The sequence below is a fragment of the Peromyscus eremicus genome, chromosome 8b, assembly GCF_949786415.1.
Source record: "Peromyscus eremicus chromosome 8b, PerEre_H2_v1, whole genome shotgun sequence".
Taxonomy (NCBI): Eukaryota; Metazoa; Chordata; class Mammalia; order Rodentia; family Cricetidae; genus Peromyscus; species Peromyscus eremicus.
In genome coordinates this window covers 11,360,783-11,383,380 of record NC_081424.1, presented here as the reverse complement: position 1 = coordinate 11,383,380, position 22,598 = coordinate 11,360,783, and the positions used below count along the sequence as shown (strand labels likewise).

General features: G+C 43.3%; 1 protein-coding gene across 1 annotated transcript in view; it reads left to right on the top strand.

Moving 5' to 3' along the window:
- Positions 1-22,598, top strand: part of Ak9 (adenylate kinase 9) — a 132,774-nt gene that overhangs the window by 46,957 nt on the left and 63,219 nt on the right. Inside the window, exons 13-18 of the mRNA XM_059272501.1 lie at positions 10,195-10,339; positions 14,158-14,271; positions 14,358-14,453; positions 17,446-17,594; positions 19,938-20,094; positions 22,009-22,123. Of these exons, the coding sequence (XP_059128484.1) occupies positions 10,195-10,339; positions 14,158-14,271; positions 14,358-14,453; positions 17,446-17,594; positions 19,938-20,094; positions 22,009-22,123 (776 nt within the window). The remainder of the gene's footprint in view (positions 1-10,194; positions 10,340-14,157; positions 14,272-14,357; positions 14,454-17,445; positions 17,595-19,937; positions 20,095-22,008; positions 22,124-22,598) is intronic.

Here is a 22,598-nt window from a genome sequence, read left to right as displayed (position 1 = left end):
TTTAGTTGCCAGCATCGTATCAGGTGGCTCAGGATGGCCTGCAATTCCAGCTCCAGGGGATCAGTGCCTTCTTTTGATCTTCATGGGCACTCACATGTGTGTGTCATACACAGAGGCACACACATACGTACACATAAATGAAAATTTTAAAATAAAAAATTAAAGGGTACTGTCCAGTCTCCAAGTATTTGTGTGATTTCTGTGGTTTCCCTTGTTGTTAGTTTCTAAAAAATTATTTAAGTTCTCTGTATCTGTTAAGACAGCTGTTATGGAATATTCTTTAATGTCTGTGAAAGCCATTTGGCCTATGGTGCAGATGAACTTTCAAGTTTCTTCATTGGATTTTGGTCTGGATGACCTAGCAACTGATGAGAATAGGTGTAGAAGTCCATCCATTATTATTGCATCAGGACCCACCTGTCTTTTTATGAAAGTTGGAGCCACAGAATTTGATGTATATATTTCAAATTGTTCTGTCTCCTTGGTGTGCTGTTCCCTTTATTAATATATAGTGGCCATCCCTATTCTCTATGAATAATTTGAACTACTTTTATCAGAAGCCAAGCGTTTTGGCTTCTGCTTGCTCAGTAGACTGGCTCCCTGGTTTTTGCTCTCAGCTATGAGTGTCTTTGCTGGTGAGCAGGGGAGTTTTTGTTTGCTTCCGTTGTTTTTTAGACAACAGCTAGTTTAAGCCAATTGATTTCACTGGGATCTAGGCATCTGGACTTAGGATATTTGAAGTGTTTCTTGGTGTGATTATCTGGTCCTATATTTTTTGGGTGGGTGTTCTGCTCTGTGGTCGCTGTTGCCCCCTGTGGGTCGCAGCCAGTATAGTGGCTGTAGGGTCCTCTATTCCCAGCCAAGTGTGGTTGCTGTGGAGTCCCTGATAAAGACTTGCTCTTCACTTTAGCAGAGAATCACAAAGGAATGGAGATGGGCTAGAAAGAAAAGCTGAAAGGGTCCTCCAGAGAAAACTAGGGGGACCCTGGGTCTCCACCAAGAGGCCAAGTCACAAGGATGGAGGGAGGCTTGGAGAAGGGGCTCCTGTGGGCATGCTGCAGCGGGACTAAGAGCAAGTCCGGAGAGACCAGAATGGAAGCCAGGGAGGAGGAAAGGTCCCCTTCCAGTGTGTGGCTGTGGGTTCCTGGTAGAGAGTGCTTCTGGGGAGTCAGCAAAGTCACAAAGTAATGGAGACGGGCTAGAAGCAAAGACTGAAGGGGAGCCTGGACCCACACCGAGAGACTGACTCATTATTTTCATATTGTTGCTTGAATGTCATATTTTCTTGACCTCGTCCTCAATCCCAAATAGTCTGTGTCTTATTGTCCCAGTCTATTGGATACACTTTTGACATGTTTGTTCATTTTTTAAAAATAAGATTCATTGAGTTTTCTTCCAAGGCTCAGGCTCTGCAGAATGTCTTCTCTCTGCTGCTGACCTTTCATCCACGTTTCCGATGCTCTTATTCACACACAGACTTTCTCGTCTGTGTCATGTGTATCCTGGCTTGGGATTGTTTTTCTTACTTCAATATTCTGCTTTCCTGTATATTCTCTTAGGTCACTGGTCATATCTATAAGTAAACTTTTAAGCCTTGACAAACATTTTGCTCATCTCGGCACGTTTGAGCTCGGTAGCTGGGTCTTTTGGGGTTTTTTTGTTTTGTTGTTGTTGTTGTTTTGTTTTGTTTTGTTTTTCAAGGCAGGGTTTCTCTGTGTAGCTTTGCGTCTTTCCTGGAACTCACTTGGTAGTCCAGGCTGGCCTCGAACTCACAGAGATCTGTCTGCCTCTGCCTCCCAGTGTTGAGATTAAAGGCGTGCGCCACCACCGCCCGGCAGTAGCTGGATCTTTTAAGGGCGTTATATTACCTTGCTTCTTCATGTTTCCTTTGTTCTGGTATCCATCATCTCTTGGTTTGGAGATCTTTTCCTATTTTATTTCTCGAGGGTTAATCTCCTGTAGGACTCATACAGGAGACTACAAACTCCTAAAATGCTAAACCAAACAAGATAAAGAAATACACTTAAAATTAATTAAAGCCTGCTAATGCACCACAAAATTAACACAGAAATGAAAATGGAAAAAAATGATGTTAAGAATTATCTAGGAGCCGGGCAGTGGTGGCGCACGCCTTTAATCCCAGCACTCGGGAGGCAGAGCCAGGCGGATCTCTGTCAGTTCGAGGCCAGCCTGGGCTACCAAGTGAGTCCCAGGAAAGGCGCAAAGCTACACAGAGAAACCCTGTCTCGAAAAAAAAAAAAAAAAGAGTTTAAAAGAATTATCTAGGAAAATGAAGTGTCTGAGGTAAATGCCGCATACATGGAAAGAGAATAACCAAAGGAGAAGCAAGATTAAATAAAATAGGGAAAAGAACCTTATGAAGGGGGTAGGAAGAGATTGTCCAATAATAAAATAAAAATGTAAACAGATTTAATGGAGAAGGACGACAAAAATAAGTTTATAAAAACAAGACAAAGATCCAAACCCTGCTGAAAGCATAGTTTTTAAAACAGTGTGTCAGAGTGGCAGTTTTTGAGGTCCTCAAAATTGGAATCTGCCAAGTATATGGGAAGAGAAGGGCCAGTTATCTTGTGGAGCCCTGTCTTTCCTAAGATCTATGCTCTTTCTCGGCCTGTGTACCCCAGAGCCGTTTTCAATAGCTTCCCTCCCTAACACACTGCCCTCTTCTGGTCACACTAAGGATTGCAGCTTCTGGGTGCGAGGGCTCCTCTAAGAATCACCCCCGTGGAGTGCACCCAAGACAGGTTTCCATTCTAGCCAGTGGAGTGCATCTCAACTCCACTGCCGATTGGGGAAGTCGCTACAGAGCTGAATCCGAATAGGCAGATCTGTCTCCATATTTTCAGAGCCCATTACCACCGGTCACCGTGCTGGAGGGTTACAGCTGTGGGTATAAAATAGTCCTCTGGAGCCCAGAGTTCTCGGTCTCTTTGGCAGATAGCTAGATCTGAAAGGCAGTTCGTTGTTCAAGCTCCAGAGGTCGGTCCATCCACAGACCTCGGACTCAGGGGGTTACTAAAATTTCGACATCCGACGTTATTCTTAGTTGAGCAGGGCAGCTGCTTGAAACTTTGGGTTCAGGGATAGTAAATTCCAAAGTTAGTCTTGGTCGAGCAGGGCGGCTGCTTGAGACTGTACTCTCAGCTTGTCTGTGTCTGGCCCTCCTAATTCCAGGACTGTTTCTCACAGTTATCTCCCACCCTGGAGCTGGAGCCAGTTGAATTCAGGGTCTTGCTTGTGACTGTTCCGTGTTCTGGGACTCCCGGACACCCAGGGTGGCTAGGTTTTAACAGCAGATCCACACTCAAGATGGTGCCTGGCCACAGCTCTCCAAGTCACAGAGAATGACCAAAGGATTCCTGTCCACTGCTGACCCGTCCCCCTGTTGGAATGTGCTACCGGGTTGGAGGCCTGTCAGGACAGTGGGCTTCAGACCGCCCGTGCCTTTCCACAGCGGCCACCCGGCTAACCGTTCTTAGGTTCTGTGGCTTCTTCTCACTGTGCTGCTCTTCTGTTTCTTTGCCCTTCCAACTGTTCTGTGACTCCTCTGTGAGTCGCCAGCCTCTTCCTCTCACTCGCTTTGGGATGGAGTCTGTCCTTCTCCTGACTCTCCTTCACCACGTCACATGCAGTCAGCTTCTAACCTGATGTTCTACCAGGGCGTCCTACTCAGTTCATTCACAGCAAATTCTACCTACATGAGAGAAGAAAATGGGGTACCACTTTCTGAAGGGAGGTACATTGTCTTAGTCAGTCAGTGTTCTATTATTGCCGTGAAGAGACACCCTGACCATAGCGACTCTTATAAAGGAAACCATTTAATTGGGGCTGGCTTACAGTTTCAGAGGATTAGTCTGATGTCATCATGGCAGGGAGCATGGCGGCATGAAGGCAGACACGATGCTGGACAGGTAGATGAGAGTTACACCCAGATCCATCCACGGCAGCAGAGAGAGAGTCTGGGCCTGGCATGGGCTTTTGACACCTCAAAGCCCACCCCGGTGACACACTTCCTCCAACAAGGCCACACCTCCCACACTGCCTGATCCTTTCAAATAGTGCCACTCCCTGGTGACCAAGCATTCAAGTCTATGAACCTGTGGGGCACATTCTTATTCAAAGCACCACACAGATCAAAAGCTGTGTGGGCAGATTTTAAACTATCACATGTGCGAAGCAAAGGAATATCATTTTAAAATGTGAACAGATCAATCACTATCAGAAGCAGCCTCAGTGGGAAAAAATAGCAAATGGTTAATGCATAAAAATAGCCATTAATGGGGCTGAAGAGATGGCTCAGAGGTTAAGAGCACTGGCTGCTTTTCCAGAGGACCTGAGTTCAATTCCCAGCACCCACATGGCAGCTCACAACTGTCTGTAACTCCAGTTTCAGAAGATCTGACACCTTTACACCAATTCATATAAATAAATAAGTTAAATAAATTTTTAAAGAAAAAAAATAGCCATTAAACACTAGAAAAAAAAGGGGGTCTGGAGAGATGGCTCAGCGGTTAAGAGCACTGGCTGCTCTTACAGAGGGCCTGAGTTCAATTCCCAGCAACCATATGGTGGCTCACAACCATCTGTAATGAGATCTGGTGCCCTCTTCTGGCCTGCAGGCAGAACACTGTATACAAAATAAATAAATCTTAAAAAAAAAAAACACACTAGAAAAAAGGATATCACATCCCTGATAAGCACAGATGCTAAGATACAGAAGATATGTCATATTAATATCATCATTGGATTTTAAAGATCATTATTACATGCAAGCAAAAGGGGACTAGTTGGAAACAGGGAAGGGTCAGAAGAGTGGGAGGGGACAGTGAAGAGTAACAGGGAGAACATGTATGGAAATATCATAATGAAACCCATTATTATGTGTAATTGGTGTATGCTAATAAAAACAGAAGAAAAAAGAAAATCTAGTGTTAACACCAAATATCAGTGTGCGGCTAGGACAGGAAAAACTACAGCCTCATACTGGTGAGAAAAATGCAGCCATTAGTCACTGGAAATACAACCTAAAATCCACGCTGAGCCTTTGAATTGTGAAATCTACTTTACATATTTTCCTAAGGAAACTACCATGGGGCTGGAGATAAGCTTTGGCAGTTAAGAGAACTGACTGTTCTTCCAGAAGACCTGAGTTCAATTTCCAGCACCCACATGGTGGCTCAAAAACATCTGGAATTCCAGTTTCAGAGACTCGAAAACTGCACTAAGCATACACATAATGCACAGACATACATGTAGGCAAGACACTCATACCTATAAAATAAAAGATGAAAAAATTTAGAAAAGAAACTATCGTATCAAAGAGAGACAGATAGTGACATTGATCATAGCTGAGCTTCTACCTAAATACATACTTTAAAAAACATCTGCTCCAAAGGACTGGGGGGACGCTCCATTCAGTGAAGCGCTTGACACACAAACATGCAATCCGAATTTGGATCTTCAGCACCTTGTGAAAAGCCAGGTGTGGTAGCATGTCTGTAATCTCAGTAATGCAGAGGCAGAGCCAAGCAGACCCTGGAGCTCACTAGCCTGCCCAGTCTATCCAAATCGGTAAGCCTTGGCTTCAGTGAAAGAACCTGTCTCAAAAATGAGGTGGACAGCCAATTAAAAAAAACACATTGACCTCCGTCCTCCACACACACAGTCACACTGGCTCACACAGCTACATGCACATGTGTGCACATCCACATAGCTCATACACATGTATACAACACACATACACACCCAAAATCTGTGCTAAATATATACTATTCATGCTCTAATTAAGTTATGATATATTCATCTAATACAATTCTGTGCACCCATTAAAGTGTGATTTAGAGATAGGTGTTTCGTCACAGAATAAAGCAGCACAGTAAAATGAAGGAAAAGGGAAATGTAATTCGAGGATCTGGAAGTAATACTTACAGTTAAAAGGCATATATGAAGCTATTTCTAAGATCCCTAACTCATTAGTAAGTCTAATCTACCTCACAGGAGTTAACCATCAGAATGTACTGAGAATTTTACCCAATCTTTGAAACAGGCAAAAGTTGAACATGTGCTTATACGGAAAAGAGTGAGTGCTCCATAAGCACACAGGGGTGACCTGGACTAGCAGGTCATTCAGAGAGAAAGTACCAGGAGATCAGAAGATAAGGCGATAACCGGGCGGTGGTGGCGCACGCCTTTAATCCCAGCACTCGGGAGGCAGAGCCAGGCGGATCTCTGTGAGTTCGAGGTCAGCCTGGGCTACCAAGTGAGTTCCAGGAAAGGCACAAAGCTTCACAGAGAAACCCTGTCTCGAAAAACCAAAAAAAAAAAAAAAAAGAAGAAGAAGAAGATAAGGCGATAGGTAAATTTGGGATCGGGAGGTGTTTCGCCCTCCTAATTAGTCTTAATAATAAAAACCTGGAGTCAGATATGGGGTAAATGCTGAAAGATCAGAGAGACAAAGGAGCAAGCCACAGCCACTTCTTACCTTGCCAAATCCTCAGCCTGAAAGAGGGGGCCAAGCTCCTGTCTCCACCCGCCTTATATTCCTCTCTCTGCCCAGCCCTATCACTTCCTGTTTCCTCCTCCGTAGTGCTGGGATTAAAGGTGTGTGCCTCCCAAGTACTGGGATCAAAGGCATGAGATCCCAAGCGCTGGGATTAAAGGTGTGTGTCACCATTGCCTGGCCCCTTAGCCCTGCACTCTGACCCCCAGGCAAGCTTATTTGTTACAGCACAAACAAAACATCACCACGGAGAGGTCTTGCACAAGCTGTCTTAGGCCAAGCTGACAAGTGTAACATCTGACATACCATTTCCAGGGGAGAAATGGGACAAAGTTGGCAGGAAGCCTTCACACAATCGGACAGAGTCAAGTCGTAAAGCTAACCAAACAGTGCTGCACAAGGGGAACACAGGGTGTCTCAAGAACATCAGAGAGCAAGCACACAGCAGCCTTGGAACTGCCAGCCGCAGCCTCATACAGTGGGAGGAGCTGAGCTCTCAGGATCCCAAGCTACAGCTCCCCCAAGGCCCTGGTGCCAGACCATTACCAGCTCTGCCAAAGCCTGCTTCTGGTTTTAGACAAGGCATTATATTCCTTCTCCATACATCAGGGCCTCTGGAAAAGACTTGAGTCAGCTCAGCACTCAACAAAGAAGAGACTGAAATTTTTCAGTGATAAGGAAAATCTACAGTTAAACTGCAGTGAGAAATATCTTCATATCCTCTTGGATGGCTAAAGTTGAAAAGGTTCATAAAGCCATATAAGTGTTAGTAAGGCTGCTGAGAAAATATGACTTCCTTGTTTTTTTAAAGTCAAATATAATACTATCAGGTGGTCCAGTAATTCAACCTCCAAGTAATGAGAACATCTACAAAGAGATTCTATAGAAATGTTAATTGCTGCTTTATCTCTAAGATCCCAGGCCTAGACACAACCCAACCCTTCAGAAGGTGAATTAACACAGCCTGGGGAGGCCAGCTCCCAGAACTGCTCCAGGGTCGAATATAGAGTGCCTCAGAGTAGCAGGACTTCAGGAAAAACTTCTTATCTGTCTGGAGGCTAAACTTTTTCTATCTGAGGGAAAAATAAGGAGACACACATGCGTTCTGATGGTAACTTTCTCTTTTACTTCATCTTAAAAATCCTCTCTCTGAAACTCTCGGTCTCCAGATAGTTACATTCCACATCGTTACATGCTCCATACGTGTTCCACACAGCCACGTGCCTCTTTTGCAGTTACATCTCTTTTCTACACAGCTTCGTCTTCCTTGTCTCCACACAGTTACAAGTCTCCACACAACCACAACTATACCTCTCATTTACACAGCTCTCACCATACAGCACTTTACACAGTTCCTTCACACGGCTGCTCTACATAGCAGCAGCTCCTCCACACAGCTCCCTCTGTCTCTCTGTCTCTGTCTCTGTCTCTCTCTCTCTGTGTGTGTGTGTGTGTATGTGTGTGTGTCTCTCTCTCTTACACACACACACACACACACACACACACACACACACACACACTTCAACAGCCAACTCTGGACAATTATATGTTACATTTTCCAGGTCCGACCCATTCTCATAACACATGCTAAGTCACACCGTTTTTCTCAGGCTAGGGAGGTCACAGTGACCAGCCAGTGAGTAACACTTGGCTATGCATGTAGCTCTTTCCCAGACAGAAAGTGACATTGAAATTCAGGACCTGACAATAAGTTAGTTGGCTGACTGTGAGTCCTGTAACATAAACTGAGGCTGGGCCTACATGCAGAAAGCCCATTGCTGCGGCAAAGTTACGTCTTAGTGTTCTCAGCCTGACTTTGGTTTAACAGACACTTGGGGACATGTCCTCGAGCGTTCTCTGCAGGGGCAGCTAGTCTGTTCTAAATTTGTTCTGAAGCCTAAAATTAGCTGTCTTTGTGACCAAGAATACTGTACTTTCCTGTGTCAGTTATGAAAAATATCCTAGTATTATTTCTATTCGTCAGAATTATACAGCTTGAGCAGAAATCATCTTCCCAACCATCCACAGCTATGTGTGTACCCAAAGATGGAATATTTTCTCGAGATGAACACACAAGCAGTGGGGAAAATAGCCATAGCAATTCTTAGGGAAGGAATGTAGAGGCACGTTAGAGAAAAAGAGACAGGAGCAGCTGGTCCTTTACAGTCAGTGTCCCCACAGCTTCGCCAGGTAGGGCTCCCCATCAGGGGGTCATTCATCTGGTTGGTTCACTCTGCCGAACACTAGTTGTCACCTGCTGTATACTCCCACGGCCCTGGGCAGTGAATGGAGGAAAAAAATCAGTGTATTCGTGATAGAATCGTGCTGAGCAATGAAAAGATAAACTGATGAATCACGAAAGCATTCTCCTAAGGGGAGGGAGCCCGAAAACGATTACGTTCTGTCTAGTTCAGAAGAAATTCTGGAAAAGATGCAGCTGAGCGCAGAATGTGTCAAGGACTAGGAATGAGAGCTGGGGACAAAGAAAGGACAGGGGAGGAACTGACTGTAAAAGAGAAAAGCAGTTCTGGGGCTAATGTAGAAGTTCTGTGTTGATTTGGGTTGTCGTATTCTATAATTGCAAAAGTTCTTGATGTTATTAAAATGGATGCTTTTTACTATATTATAAATTAGACATATGAAGTTGACTTGATATGTATGTCATAATTTTATTAAGCCAAAAATGTATATGCAACCTGAATATATACATAGCTTATATTTATTTATATGGTATATAAAAATATGGCTGATTCCTATGAATGAATGGCCTTAAATATTGGTGAATTGGGGGCTGGAGAGATACCGCTGTAGTTAAGAGCACTGGCTTCTCTCCCAAAAAGCCCAGATTCAGTCCCCAGCACTCACATAGCAACTCTCAACCAACTGTAGCTCCAGGCCCATGGCATCCAACACCCTCTTCTGGTCTCTGAGGGCATTGCATGCATGTATTACGTAGACATATATGAAGACTAAACACCTACACGTGTCAAAAGACAACAAGGAGGCTGGAGCAATGACTCAGGGGTCAAGAGCACTGACTGCTTTTGCAAAGGACCCAAGTTCAGTTCACAGCACCTACATGGGGGTATACAACCATCCGCAACTCCAGTTTCAGGGGATATAATGCCCTCCCTCTTCTGACTTCTGAGGGCACCAAGCACACACAAGGTACATATATGTGCATGTAGTCAAAATACTCAATGCACATAAAATAAATAAATCTTTTTTTTTAAACCAAGACTAGGTGACTGGAGAGGGGACTTGGCGGTGAAGAACAGCACTTGCTCTTCCAGAGGCTCCAAATTCAATTCCCAGCACCCACAGCAGGTGGCTTATAGCCACCTGTAACTCCAGCCCCAGGGGGAGCTGACCCCCCTTGCCTCTGCAGGTACCTGTACTAGTGTGCACATACCTGGCCGCCCATCCCCCACAGACATAGACCGAGATAAAAATAATAAAAATAAATTTTTAAAAATTAAAAATAAAACAGATTTTTTTTTAAATCAGTGGATTCTGTACATAATTTTAAAGATGCCTCAAGCAGTATCTGTTTTTGGAAGACAGATAAGTATGTAGATAGGTAGGTAGACAGAGAGACAGACAGATAGGTGGGAAGTGTGTTTTAGATTCACAGTACCTTGTGACTACACTAATTTTATTAAATATTTCTGCAGATAGTTGACTATGCTGAAGCTATTCAGCCACGTTTTGATGAAGCCCGTGAAAAACTAATTAAAGACACCATAAAGGAAGTCACCAACACAGCCATCAAAAACGTGAAAGAAAGGCTGCTGATGGAGCTGAGATCTAAGAAGCAAGGTGGCTTGTTGTCCTGTCTCAGAGTCTGTGTCTGGTGAACGGTTGGCCTGGCTGGTTGAGGACGGCAATGTCAGTTTGTCCGTCTTAGTGTCCTTACCATCTGCCCCTTAGTCTCTTGGTGAACAGTTGAAGGAAGGAAAAGAAACTGACTCATAACCCAAAAACTTCATTTCTATAACTCTAAGGAAAGGTCCTTGTAACTGTGGGTGTTTGGAGACTGTCTTTCTTCATGGGTCTGCGCACTGAGCAGAGGCCCAGCCACGTTTGTGACATTAGCCACACTGGCATTAAAAGGAGCCTTCACCCGACCGCTGGGGTGTTTACTGCTTTAGCCCAGGTGCCGGCCTCAATGAAACTAAACCTTCTATTCGGGAAATGCCAAATTCAGTGACACTAGTGGAAGTTTGAATGATGAATAACCACAACTCTCTAATTTTACCGATGGCAGTTAAATGACTTAACTCTAACACAGTGGTCTTGCAAAGGACACTTGACCCCTCCTTTCCAAAGCCAGCTCCTGACCAGTCACTCACTGCTGGTCATGATATTTTAGGATAAGCACAAAAGTGACCTTTATTTGTTTGTTTTTCTTTAGGAGAATGAGAGTTCTAATTTCATGACTATTTTTGTAATTCATAGAGGGACTAGGTAGAATTTGTATCTGTAATTGTCTGCTCTTCTTATGTACATGCACACATACATATACATGTACACATGCACATACATGTACATACATGTATACACCTGGCTGGAACTACATAAGGCAGGCTGATGATCTTGCACCTTCGGCCCTTCTCTGCCTGGTGAGTGTAGGGTTACATGTGTGAGCCACCGTGCCTGTTGTGACAGAATAGCCTTGATTCAGTGCTGCCTATACACTGTGTGAGATCTTTCTCACATTTAAAGAACTGGATCCGAAACTTGAGATCAGCTCTAACAATTTTAGACTAGATTCAATTGCTGCTGTTAAATTTCCTAGAGCCGCGGACAGCACAGTATTACACCATAAGGCTTTTGTGTGTATCAGTTCCAATATACTGATAAAACATATACCATTACAAAAATAATAATACCTGGTGTTTATTGAGCATTTACTACCCAAGAAAGCTGTGCTAGCTACCTTGCATATAAGACCTATGTAATCCTCATAAATCTTTACCTTTGATTTCAGTGGATAAAGAAACTTAGTCCAAAGAAAAGCAGTGGAAGTTGCCCACAGATGGCAGCCAGTGCCCTGAGGTCACTTCCCTGTCTGGGGCTGGAATTCCGCGTGGCTGCAAACAGTCTGACGTGGATGCCAGAAACCAAACTCAAGTCACAGAAGGGCCTCAGGTGCTCTCAGCCACTGGGTGACCACCCCACTGAGTGTAGTTTAAAGGATCCCTTGGGTGTTTCTCCTGGAGGATGTTTTTATCTTGTTGGCATCTAGCAAGACAACCTCAACAATTTTCATGCTTCAACCTGTTTTTTTTTTTTTTTTTTTTTTTTTCGAGGCAGGGTTTCTCTGTGTAGCTTTGCGCCTTTCCTGGAACTCACTTGGTAGTCCAGGCTGGCCTCGAACTCACAAAGATCCTCCTGCCTCTGCCTCCCGAGTGCTGGGATTAAAGGCGTGCGCCACCACCGCCCGGCCCAACCTGTTTGTTTGATCAACAACACACTATACTCCAACATCAAGTTCTTTTTGAATTTCTAAAATATATCTTACTTAGTCATGGTATATTAAAACTATTTAAAATTTTGTTTACTGAGAACCTTTCCTCAACATTCACAGAGTAATCAGCTTATAGCAATCTTTTTTTTTTTTTTTTTTTTTGGTGCTGTGGAAGATTTTGTTATGAGAAATATTTTGCTTATTTCATTTCTGTGGTTTTAATGGGTTTTGGGTCTGGGATAATTTTCATTGTTTAGGGGGGTTGGTTACAAGTTGTTGTCAAGGGTTAGGAAAAAGGCTAAGCAAAGGAGATTAGATTTAAGGTTTAAGGTTCTTGTTTAAAAAAAAGAAAGAAAAAAAGACAATTACTAGCTTTAAATACTTTACATTGGATTGGATTGTTTTATATTGTATACAAATTATATATATTTAAATTGATATTATTAGAAAATGCTATATGTATATTTCTAATTGTACTTATACCGTTAATTTAACAATGTAATGCAATTTTCTGATCCTTGAATGTTATTATTACCAACTATTAGGATATAAAGAAATGAAAGTTAGTAGTTAGACATTACAATAGAACTTGTAGTCATATTAGATATGTTTTAAAAATTGAGCAGATATTTAGATAGACAGGTCATCTTCAAACCCTTCAGAGATCTACAGAATATGGCATTTAAAATGTTTTAATAACTTAGAAAATTTTTCTTTTTTGTTATGACTATGAGACGTGTTGGCTCCTGGCAGTACCAATCTACTTCAGAGAAAATATGGGCATTGAAGAAACTGCATATGGAGTTAACTTTCATTGTGGCAAAAGTTAACCACTGGACAACAAAGTGTCCTCAAATCAACTGCTGACAATCAGGATAGACAGGACATGAAACAAAGGACTACTGACTCTTGTCAAAACAAGTATGGTTATGGCTTTATCAAAAGGCATCTTCTGATGTCAGGACAATATGGCACCATCCCTGAAGTGGCCTTCGCAATCCAGAAAAGGTACAGTGCCCTTTTCTTCGAAGGCAGCTGAACAGGCAGTGGGCTGATGGCTTCTGAAGTGCAATGGAACAGCAGCTGAAACAGTTATTCTTGAAGAGTAACTAAGCTCACGCCTCTCAATAGTAGACTGGCATTTGGTAGAGAGATGTGGAGAAGAACGGGATGCAGAGATGAAGCCACATATACACAGCCGAGAAGAAGGGACACCTGAATTTTAAAAAAAACCATCAACAATTTCCAGAATTTAAAATCCTGAATCATGACAGGACACTAGTGGAATTCAGGTGTTTCTGGTATATGGACTGCTCTCACCCAATGTGAGGTCGAACTGTTGACCTTGTGTACATCCTACTTCACAAATGAGTCTGTCAGATACGCTAAGCCTATAGGCTGAAGATGGTGCCCCAACACTGTGGAGAAACCTCAGGTGACTGTCCAGGCAGCTGGCTGTTTCTGTCAACTCACAAATTTTTTGGAAGTTGCTTGCATGCACTTCCTGTTTTTATTTTTTATTAGGTAATATTATTTTCCTTCTTGGATCTCTGAGGGAGTTGAAGATTAGTTAGTTATAGTTGAAGATTAATTAGGATAGAAAGTGAATTAGATACATTTTGGACTTACCAAATAGGATAGATAATGGAATTATTTTCTCTGAATTTGTCAAATACAAATGGACTAGACACTGTTTAGGTATTTATTACTTGTATATATTGTATATATTTATTGTATTTTGTATATAGTTTTTCTTATGTTAGTTATAACATAAGAAATTGTTATTAAATGTCAATGTCATTAAAACCACAATTAAACATAAGAAAATGTTATTAAATGTCAATGTCATTAAAACCACAATTAAGCCCCCCTAAACAATGAAAATTATCCCAGACCCAAAACCCATTAAAAAGACCAAACAGAGGTTAGCCACCAGCAGGAAGCAGACTTCCTGTGTCCACACCAGCTAATGCGCCCAATACTTTAATAACTGAATCATCTTCATTTGGCCTAGGAAAATATGAGACAAGTAGATGAAGTGGCTAACATGGCCACAGCCTTTACACAACACTCAGAACTGAAACCAAGTCTGTCTAACTTCAGCACGCCTTTTACCACGCTGCCTGTCTCCAACCACCTCCCTTTAACACGGCCATTTTTCTTTTAGAGGAGAGAACCTTAAAGGAACTGCAAATGCAGTATGCAAAAAAGGAGTATGAAGACTTCATGGATAATAAAATGTTTAAAAGCACTGAAGACTTACAGTCTTTGGATGATGAAGGTATAAACACACCGCCTGGTTTTGTCAGTGATGGGATCTGTACTCCTGTGTGTAGATGAGCCAATAAAGTGTCTTCTTTTCTGCAGCGACCGCTCCAAGCTCCCAGAAATACAGCTCCTTAGACGTTCTCGACGAAGACAAAACTAGGTCTGACTACACCCTTGTGGACGTCGATAGAGACGGTAAGGAAATGAACTGCCAGGAAACATCTATGGATCTTAGTCCATTTGTTTTCTATTTGGCCACCATATGGGAGCTCAAAATTAATACAGAAAAAGTTGAAAATTTCAGGAGGAATAAAAGGCAGGCTTCACTGTTGCAGATGTCAATTGAACAGCTATAGAACAGAATAGATTTATTAAAATGAAGAAGAGACAGAGAAAGTGAGGAGTTTCTTACATGTAGGACCCCAAGAAAGATTGATGTTATACAGTCGTTATCAAATGATTATAAATTCCTTTTTGAAAGCTAACTAACTTTGATAGGGTGGAACCAGTATATCAATCATAAACTTATAATTATAGCTGTGACATTTCATCATTACTGATGGTGCTATTTAAACGTTTGACATGGTTCTGTTCCTATGCCTAAATCCCGACCCTACCTCCACCCTGCCCCCCAAATAGTAACAGCCTAAACAAGAAGCCATCTAAGAGAACTCTTAAGAACTGTGACAGGATACTGAAGTGTCAGCTCTCCACAATAGAGGAGGGCTTCTAACAGGGGAACAGCAGGGGAAGGCTTCCCGCAGGGGTGAAGGGGCAGGCCACTGAGAGTTTGACCATGCTCCAGTGAGTATATAGGTAACACAAATTGGACTGTTTTGGGTTTTTGTTGTTGTGGTTGGTTTTTTGGTTTTTTTGTTTGTTTGTTTTGCTGGGGGGAAGTCACAGGGGCAGGATGGGGGACAGGGCAGGACTGGGAAGGGAATGTGATAGGTGTGTATAATGTGACATCCTCAAAGAATCAATAAAAATATTATGTTGAGAAGAAGAAAATTAGAGTTCAGAAAAAGGTAAACTAGTATCTGGTGATTTGGTGCTCTTAAATGTGGCTCCTGAGAAATCAGTATCTCCTTTGGAATTTAGAAGGAGAAACATGTGATTTAAAAACTGAAACCACTATTGACACACACACATTTTGTCTGTCTGTCTGTCTCTCTCTCTGTCTATCTCTCTCTCTCTGTTTCTCTCTGTATGTGTGTCTCTCACTCTGTGTGTGTGTGTGTGTGTGTGTGTGTGTGTGTGTGTGTGTGTTTTCTAGGGAATCAAACCCACGGCCTTGCATATTCTAGGTGAACATTCCCACTGACCATTCTCAACATAACATATCTTCAAAGGGTACTATAGTGTGAACTGGACAGCAGGAATGTATGAAAATTAACACAGCATATTGCTTTGGTGAGAGGATCGTTTGGAAAATGGGTAGTCTGTGCTCTGCCATCCTCAGTATCTGACCACAGGCTAATCCACAGATGATGTATGAGCTCTGGCTATCATGCCATAGCAGAAACAGTGTAAAGAGCGGGAAGTAAAAACTGACTCTCACATATCTGACTCTCTTAAAGAACTGGCAGACCGGGCTGGGGAGATGGCTCAGTGGTCACAGTACACCATGAACAAGCATGAGGGCCAGTCAAATCCTCAGAACCCACGCAAATGCCTCACGGGTATGGCAGCCCCATCTATAATTCCAACCTCAGAAGACAGAGACAGGGCATTCCCCAGAGCAAGCTGGCTACGGAGACTGGCCCTGGGTTTGACTAAGAAGCCCTGCCTCAATGAATAAACAATAATAAGATGATTCCCAATATCAACCATTCATACACACCCACACACACATGTGCCCATACTCATGTATGCATACCACATGCACACACACAAAGTGGAGAAAGAAAATACAGGAAACTTTCAAAAAATAAATAGCCTCACCCAAACCGATTTGCATTTTATTGACTCTCCAGGCTGTAAGGAAAGTTGGGAAATACACATTTCCATCCGGCACATGAGTGGCCTTGACACAAAGCATGTTGTTAAGGAAGAGGACAGATGCTAGAGAACAAAGCAGCTTGGCCCTTGGGACATTTTTTTTTTAATTTAACTTCTTTATTGATTCTTTGGGAGTTTTGCATCACGGGGCACCCCAATTCTGCTCATCTCCCAGTCTCCCCCATCCTCCCTTCACCCCTGCAGCATCCCCCACAAAAGAAAACAAAACAAGTAAGCAAACAAAAACAAGAACGAAACAAACAAACTTCAGCTTCTCTTTCTTCCCTGCCTCTCCAACACCTCTTCACTCGTCCTGGCGGCATTGGGGGCCTCGGTGTGTCATGGAGTCTACCCTTTTGTCCAATCAGCTTTCCTAGGAAATGTCCATTGCAGTGAGACACTGGTCTGCCTGCCTCTCTTGGCTCCCTTCCTCCAGGGCTCCCGAAAGAGACCACAGTTCTTGACTCTTCTGCTCTGTGTCTCGGGGAACTGTCTCTTTCTTCCCTGAGGATATTTTAAGGCAAAGTGGGCAGGAGGCAGCTGCCCTTTGAAGGCCTTTGAGCTGAGATCAGCTGGGCTCTGGACAGAGGTTCTAACAGCTGGAGCCCGAAAGCAGTAGTTCCAAAGCAAGACTGGAAATGCAGAAGTGGTCCAACCGGGAGGAACTGCCCAGCCTCTGCCTCGCTGGAGGGGTAGACACAAGACAGTTAAATAATGCTAAAGTCACCTGGAGCTCCCTCAGCCCTGCCAGGAATAAGAGCGAAACTCAAGTCTGTGCCAACCAACTCCAGCTTGCCTGCCTCCTGCCCTACCCGCAACTGCTCTGAACCCTTGCTGGTAACTGGAAGTATCCATCTTGTGTGGTTTCCTCCCTGGATGTTTATGATTGCCTTCACTCCTGGCTGCTCTGGTCCCTCCCTGACTTCCTCCACAGGACCCTTCCTTGACATGACTTTCATGCTGATGCACTGGCTTCGTGTCACTCCCTGACCTTCGAGTTTGTGATCCTGCTAGAAGAAGGAGAAAACCCATCATTTTGATGGGTTGATGGGTTTTCTCCTTCTTCTAGCAGGTGCTCTGGTAACACAAAGAAGACTTTAGGCCACACATTAGCAGCATGACTTAGCTCAAGTAATATTGTCCCTGAGCCCAGGAATGCCATTTCTGTTTACTCTTTTTGCTTCAGTCTCCACAGAAGACTCTATAGAAGAGGTGAATGAAACCCATCCCGAGGTGCTTTTCATGGTAGAGGATACTCTGAGACAGGCCAAGGATTTGAACTTCGAGCAGCCCTTTGAGAAACACACTGAACTACTAGAGGAAGTCATCAAAGAGGTAAAGTTTTCCAATCTTTTCTTGTTCCTCATTGACGTAGAAACTAAGAACGTCTGTGGTGGTATTGTGTTCCCCAAAATATTGTGTACCTTAATAAACTTATCTGGGGTCAGAGAACAGAAAAGCCACAAGATTCTTAGGCTAGAAAATGTTAGCACATGCCTTTAATCCTAGCATTCCAGAGACAAATCCCTCTGGATCTCTGTGAGTTGAAGGCCGCATTGGAAACAGCCAGGCATGGTGACTCACGCCTTTAATCCCAGAAAGCAGCCTTTAATCCCAGGGAGTGATGGTAGAAAGCAGAAAGGTTTATAAGGCGTGAGGACCAGAAACTAGAAGCATTTGGCTGGTTAGGCATTTGGCTGGTAAGCATTCAGGATTTCGAGCAGCAGTTCAGCTGAGAGCCATTGGAATATGAGGACACAGAGGCTTCCAGTCTGAGGAAACAAGATCAGCAGAGAAGTTGGCCAGGTAAGGTAGCTGTGGCTGGTTCTGTCTCTCTGACCTTCCAGTGTTCACCCCATTACCTAGCTCAGGTTTGATTTTATTAATAAGAACTTTTAAGACTCATACTACAAACGTCCATCTGGTGTGTGTCTAATTGTTCTACAGTTTTCTTTTACTGTAGTCTTCAAATTCATGCATCTTTTTTTATTTGCATCATTTCTGATACTTTTCATAATTCTTGAGAATTTTATATATGACTATGATGAAATATGATTGTAACTGTCCCCCAGCTTCCCCTCCCCTTCCCACATATCCCCCCAAAGCACACCCTCTCTTGACTTCATGTCTTTAAAAAAATAATAACCAAGTCCACTCCCACCACCTTGTCATTCCTCACGAGACCAGGGGTCAGGCTGGAAAACCGTTTTCAGAAGCTGCTGGAGATCTGGGATATTGTAAAGAGTATACTCTTTTGTTGTTGTTTTGTTTTGTTGAGACAGAGTCTTTACATAGCCCTGGCTGTCTTGGAACTTACTATGTTGACCCGGCTGGCTTCAACTCACAGAGATCCTCCTGCCTCTGCGTCCTGAATGCTAGGATTAAAGGTGCGTGCCACCAAGCCTGGCAAGAGTATTGGGGAAGCCATTTGCCCATTTTTTTTAATTGGGTTGTCTTTTTAAATTTATAGTATTTGAGGGCTAGAGAGCTGGCTCAGAAGTTAAGAACACTGGCTACTCTTCCAGATAACCTGAGTTTGGTTCCCAGCTCTCAAGTAATATGAATTTAAAGTTCATAACTCTCAATCTCCAGCCCCAGGGAATTGCTCTGTCTTTTGGCCTCTGTGGCTACTTGCACTCATATGTACAGAGACACACATAAAAATAGTTAAAAATAGAAAATTTTAAAGAAATGTAAGTTTAAATTTCAATGAACAATAATGAGATATAATTTATCTCCTGTAAAGTTGGCCAAGTTTTTATTTAAGCAGTCACTGCTCAGGAAGCCATGGTGATAGTCATTTTCTGGTAGGAGCAGTGTGCTGGCTAGGCTTATGTCAATCTGACACACAAACTAGAGTTCTCTGAAAGGAGGGAACCTCAGTGGAGAAACTGCTTCCATAAAACCCGGCTTGTAAGGCACCTTCTCAATTAGTGATCAATGGGGGAGGGCCCAGCCCATTGTGGGTGGAGCCATCCCTGGGCTGGTGGTCCTGGGTTCTATAAGAAAGCAGGGTGAGCAAGCCATGAGGAGCAGGCCAGTAAGCAGCACCCCTCCATGGCCTTTGCATCAGCTCCTGGCTCTGGGATCCTCCTGTCCTGTTTGAGTTCCTGTCCTGACGTCCTTCAGTGATGAACAGCAATGTGGAAGTGGAAGCCTAATAAACCCTTTCCTCCCCAACTTGCTTTTTTGTCATGGTGTTTTGTGGCAGCAATAAAAACCCTATCTCAGCCAGAAAGGGTGAAAAGTGGAACGGATGTTTTGGGAAACAATGTGGCATCTTCTGGAGAAATAACTTTAGCAGATATATAACCCCTGGATAACTACTTCTGTGTAAGGAAGTTCATCACGATGTTCTCAGAATAATCCAATGCATAAGGAAGTTCATCACTGTTACAATCAAATTATAAGTGACATAAATACTAACTAGACACATTCAATGCTACAGATTACTAGATAGCAAGAGTGCACTGTTCGGTTTAATAAAGGCTTTATTTCTTGGTTTTAAACTAGTAAGACTTGATTACTTCAAAATTAAGCTTCTCTTAATATTAAGTCACTCTTACTTCCTTCTCAAAGTCAGGGCCTAGAAGATGCTTCTTGGAATTCTACAAGAAAAGCACATCATAAATCTGTGGCTTGTCAACTCACAGTGGTGCTATCAATGTGTTTTCACAGGTAACGGAAGATAATAAGAACAGGTTTCCTGGTGTCCCAAAATATGGAGGATGGATTGTGGACAACTGCCCTAATATAAGAGATCTGTGGACAGCCTTCATCGATAAAGGAATTGTTCCTGATTTGGTTATCTCTTTAACAGATGGAGAAAACAATGGTTGGCAAATATTTATTATTTACATTTAAAATAAAATGGTTGTTGCTGATATTTATTTTGGTTAAAATAGAGAATGGAGAACTCTCCTTAGATACAGGTACCACCTCTGCGACCACCTCAGCTGTGCCTAGAGGACCTAACGATGCACGAAATGAGGCCTCTACCTACTGAGAAGGTGACCTGGGGTAATGTGCTGTGCCACTGCTCCTTCTGGTGGGTCCTCAGCAGTTGCTCTTTGGAGCCGAGAACTCAGCATCCCTTCTCGGTCAGTAGCTGTGGCTTGTAAATCAACACTGCACACAATCCTGATGGTGAGGGTAATCCTGATATTTTTAATTTAAGTAGTCTATCACTTCACCTCTTAAGAAAATGTATTTGATGCTGGCTGTTGACTTGCTGTATATTGCCTTTATCAAAAATCATCCTGAGTGAGGAAAGCCAGACGCAGAAGACAGACACGGTATAGACTCACTCCTAAGTGAATCATAGATGCAAAGCAAAGGAGAACCAGGCTGCAATCCACAACCCCAGAGAAGCTGGGTAAAGAGGAGGACACCAAGAGGGACACACATGGATCACCCAAGGAAGGGGAAAGGGTTAAGATCTCCTGGGAAAACTGGGAGTGGGGAAGAGAAGGGAGGAGATGGGAGGTGGGAACATGAAGGCTGGAGATGGCCGAGGTGGGGGAGACATGGGGAGGGAGAGCAGTGAAAGAGATATCTTGCCAGGGTGTACCATTGAGAGGATGGGGAGAAATCCACAGCTAGGGAAAACTCTAGGAACTCACAAGATTGTCCCCAGCTAAGACTCATAGTGGTGGTGGAGAGGGTGCTTGAACTAACCTTCCCCTGTAATCAGATCGCTGTCTACCCTAATTGTCATCATAGAACCTACATCCAGTGACTGATGGAAGCAGATGCAGAGACCCACAGCCAAGCACTTAGCTGAGCTCCTGGAGTTCAGCTGAAGAGAGGGAGGAGGGATTACAGGAGCAAGGGAGGAGGGTCAGCATCTTGATGGGAAAAACCAGAGACAGGGACCCGAGCTAGTGGGAGCTCATGGACTCGGGACTGACAGCTGGGGAGCCTGCATGGGACCCCACTAGGCCCTCTGAATGTGGGTGAAAGTTGCATGGCTTGATGTGTTTGTAGGTCCCCTGGCAATGGGAGGATCAGGACTTATCCCCAGTACACGAACTGGCCTTTTAGAGCCCATTCCCTATGGTGGGATGCCTTATTCAGCCTTGATGCAGTGGGGAGGGGCCTAGATCCAGCCCCAATTTGGTGTGCCAGCCTGGGTTGACTACCCAAGGGAGGCCTTACCCTCTATGAGGAGGGGATGGAGGTGGGATGGGAGAAGGTGGGGGGGAGGGAGGGAGGGGGAACAGGGGTTGGTATGTAAAAGGAAAGAAAAAAATTAATAAGAAAATTATTTAAAAAAAGAAAATATATTTGAGAGGTGGTGGGGTAAAGGTTTGTGCGGTCAACCCTGACAACCTGAGTTCGATGCTTGTGATCCATATGGTAGGAGAGAACTAACTCTCCATAAGTTGTCCTCTGACTACTATACATGCACATGAATGTACATGCACACACACACACACACACACACACACACACACACACACACAGAGATAAATAAATGTAAGAAAAAACCTGTTATAAATGTTTGAAATGAGAATTTCCGGGGGAAAATAGATGTTTTTTCGTGTTTTCATTATTTATTACATAGTAACATATGCCTTTCGAAGAAGATTTAAGACATTCTACTAAAATTTTAAAGACTTGGGGCTCTGTTTGGATCAGCACTTAAAGGGAAATTTGTGTGTGCATAGTCAAAGATCACTTTGTAGTTAATTTCCAAAACGGGCCACGCTATGCAATTTCAAAATAATTTTTTCTCTTTGTATTTCAGGAAAATGTTTTTTAAATAGAATGTATTTAAGGAGTAAGTCTGAAATTGATGCTAAGATTTTAGAACGATTATTTGAAGAACTTCAAGCCAAAAAGAGGGAAGAGGAGGAAATACGGTAAGGTTCATGTGGACCGAAAACCAGGCTACACATTGACCATGCCCCTGCTTCCAGAGACTTTATTTTATTTATGTGTATGTGTGTGTCAGTTGTGTGTGGGTGCCCACTGAGGTCAGAAGAGGGCACTGGATCCCCTGGAGCTGAAGTTAGAGGTAGCTATGAACCACTCAACATGGGTGCTGGGAACCAAACCCAGGTCCCTCTGCGAGAGCAGCAAACACTCTTAACCACTGAGCCACCTTCCCAACCTCCAGTCTAGACCTGTACTTGTTACATTTTCTCCAACCTCTAGTCTAGACCTGTACTTGTTACATTTTCTCCAACCTCCAGTCTAGACCTGTACTTGTTACATTTCTCCAACCTCCACAATAGACCTGTACTTGTTACATTTTCTCCAACCTCCAGTCTAGACCTGTACTTGTTACATTTCTCCAACCTCCACAATAGACCTGTACTTGTTACATTTTCTCCA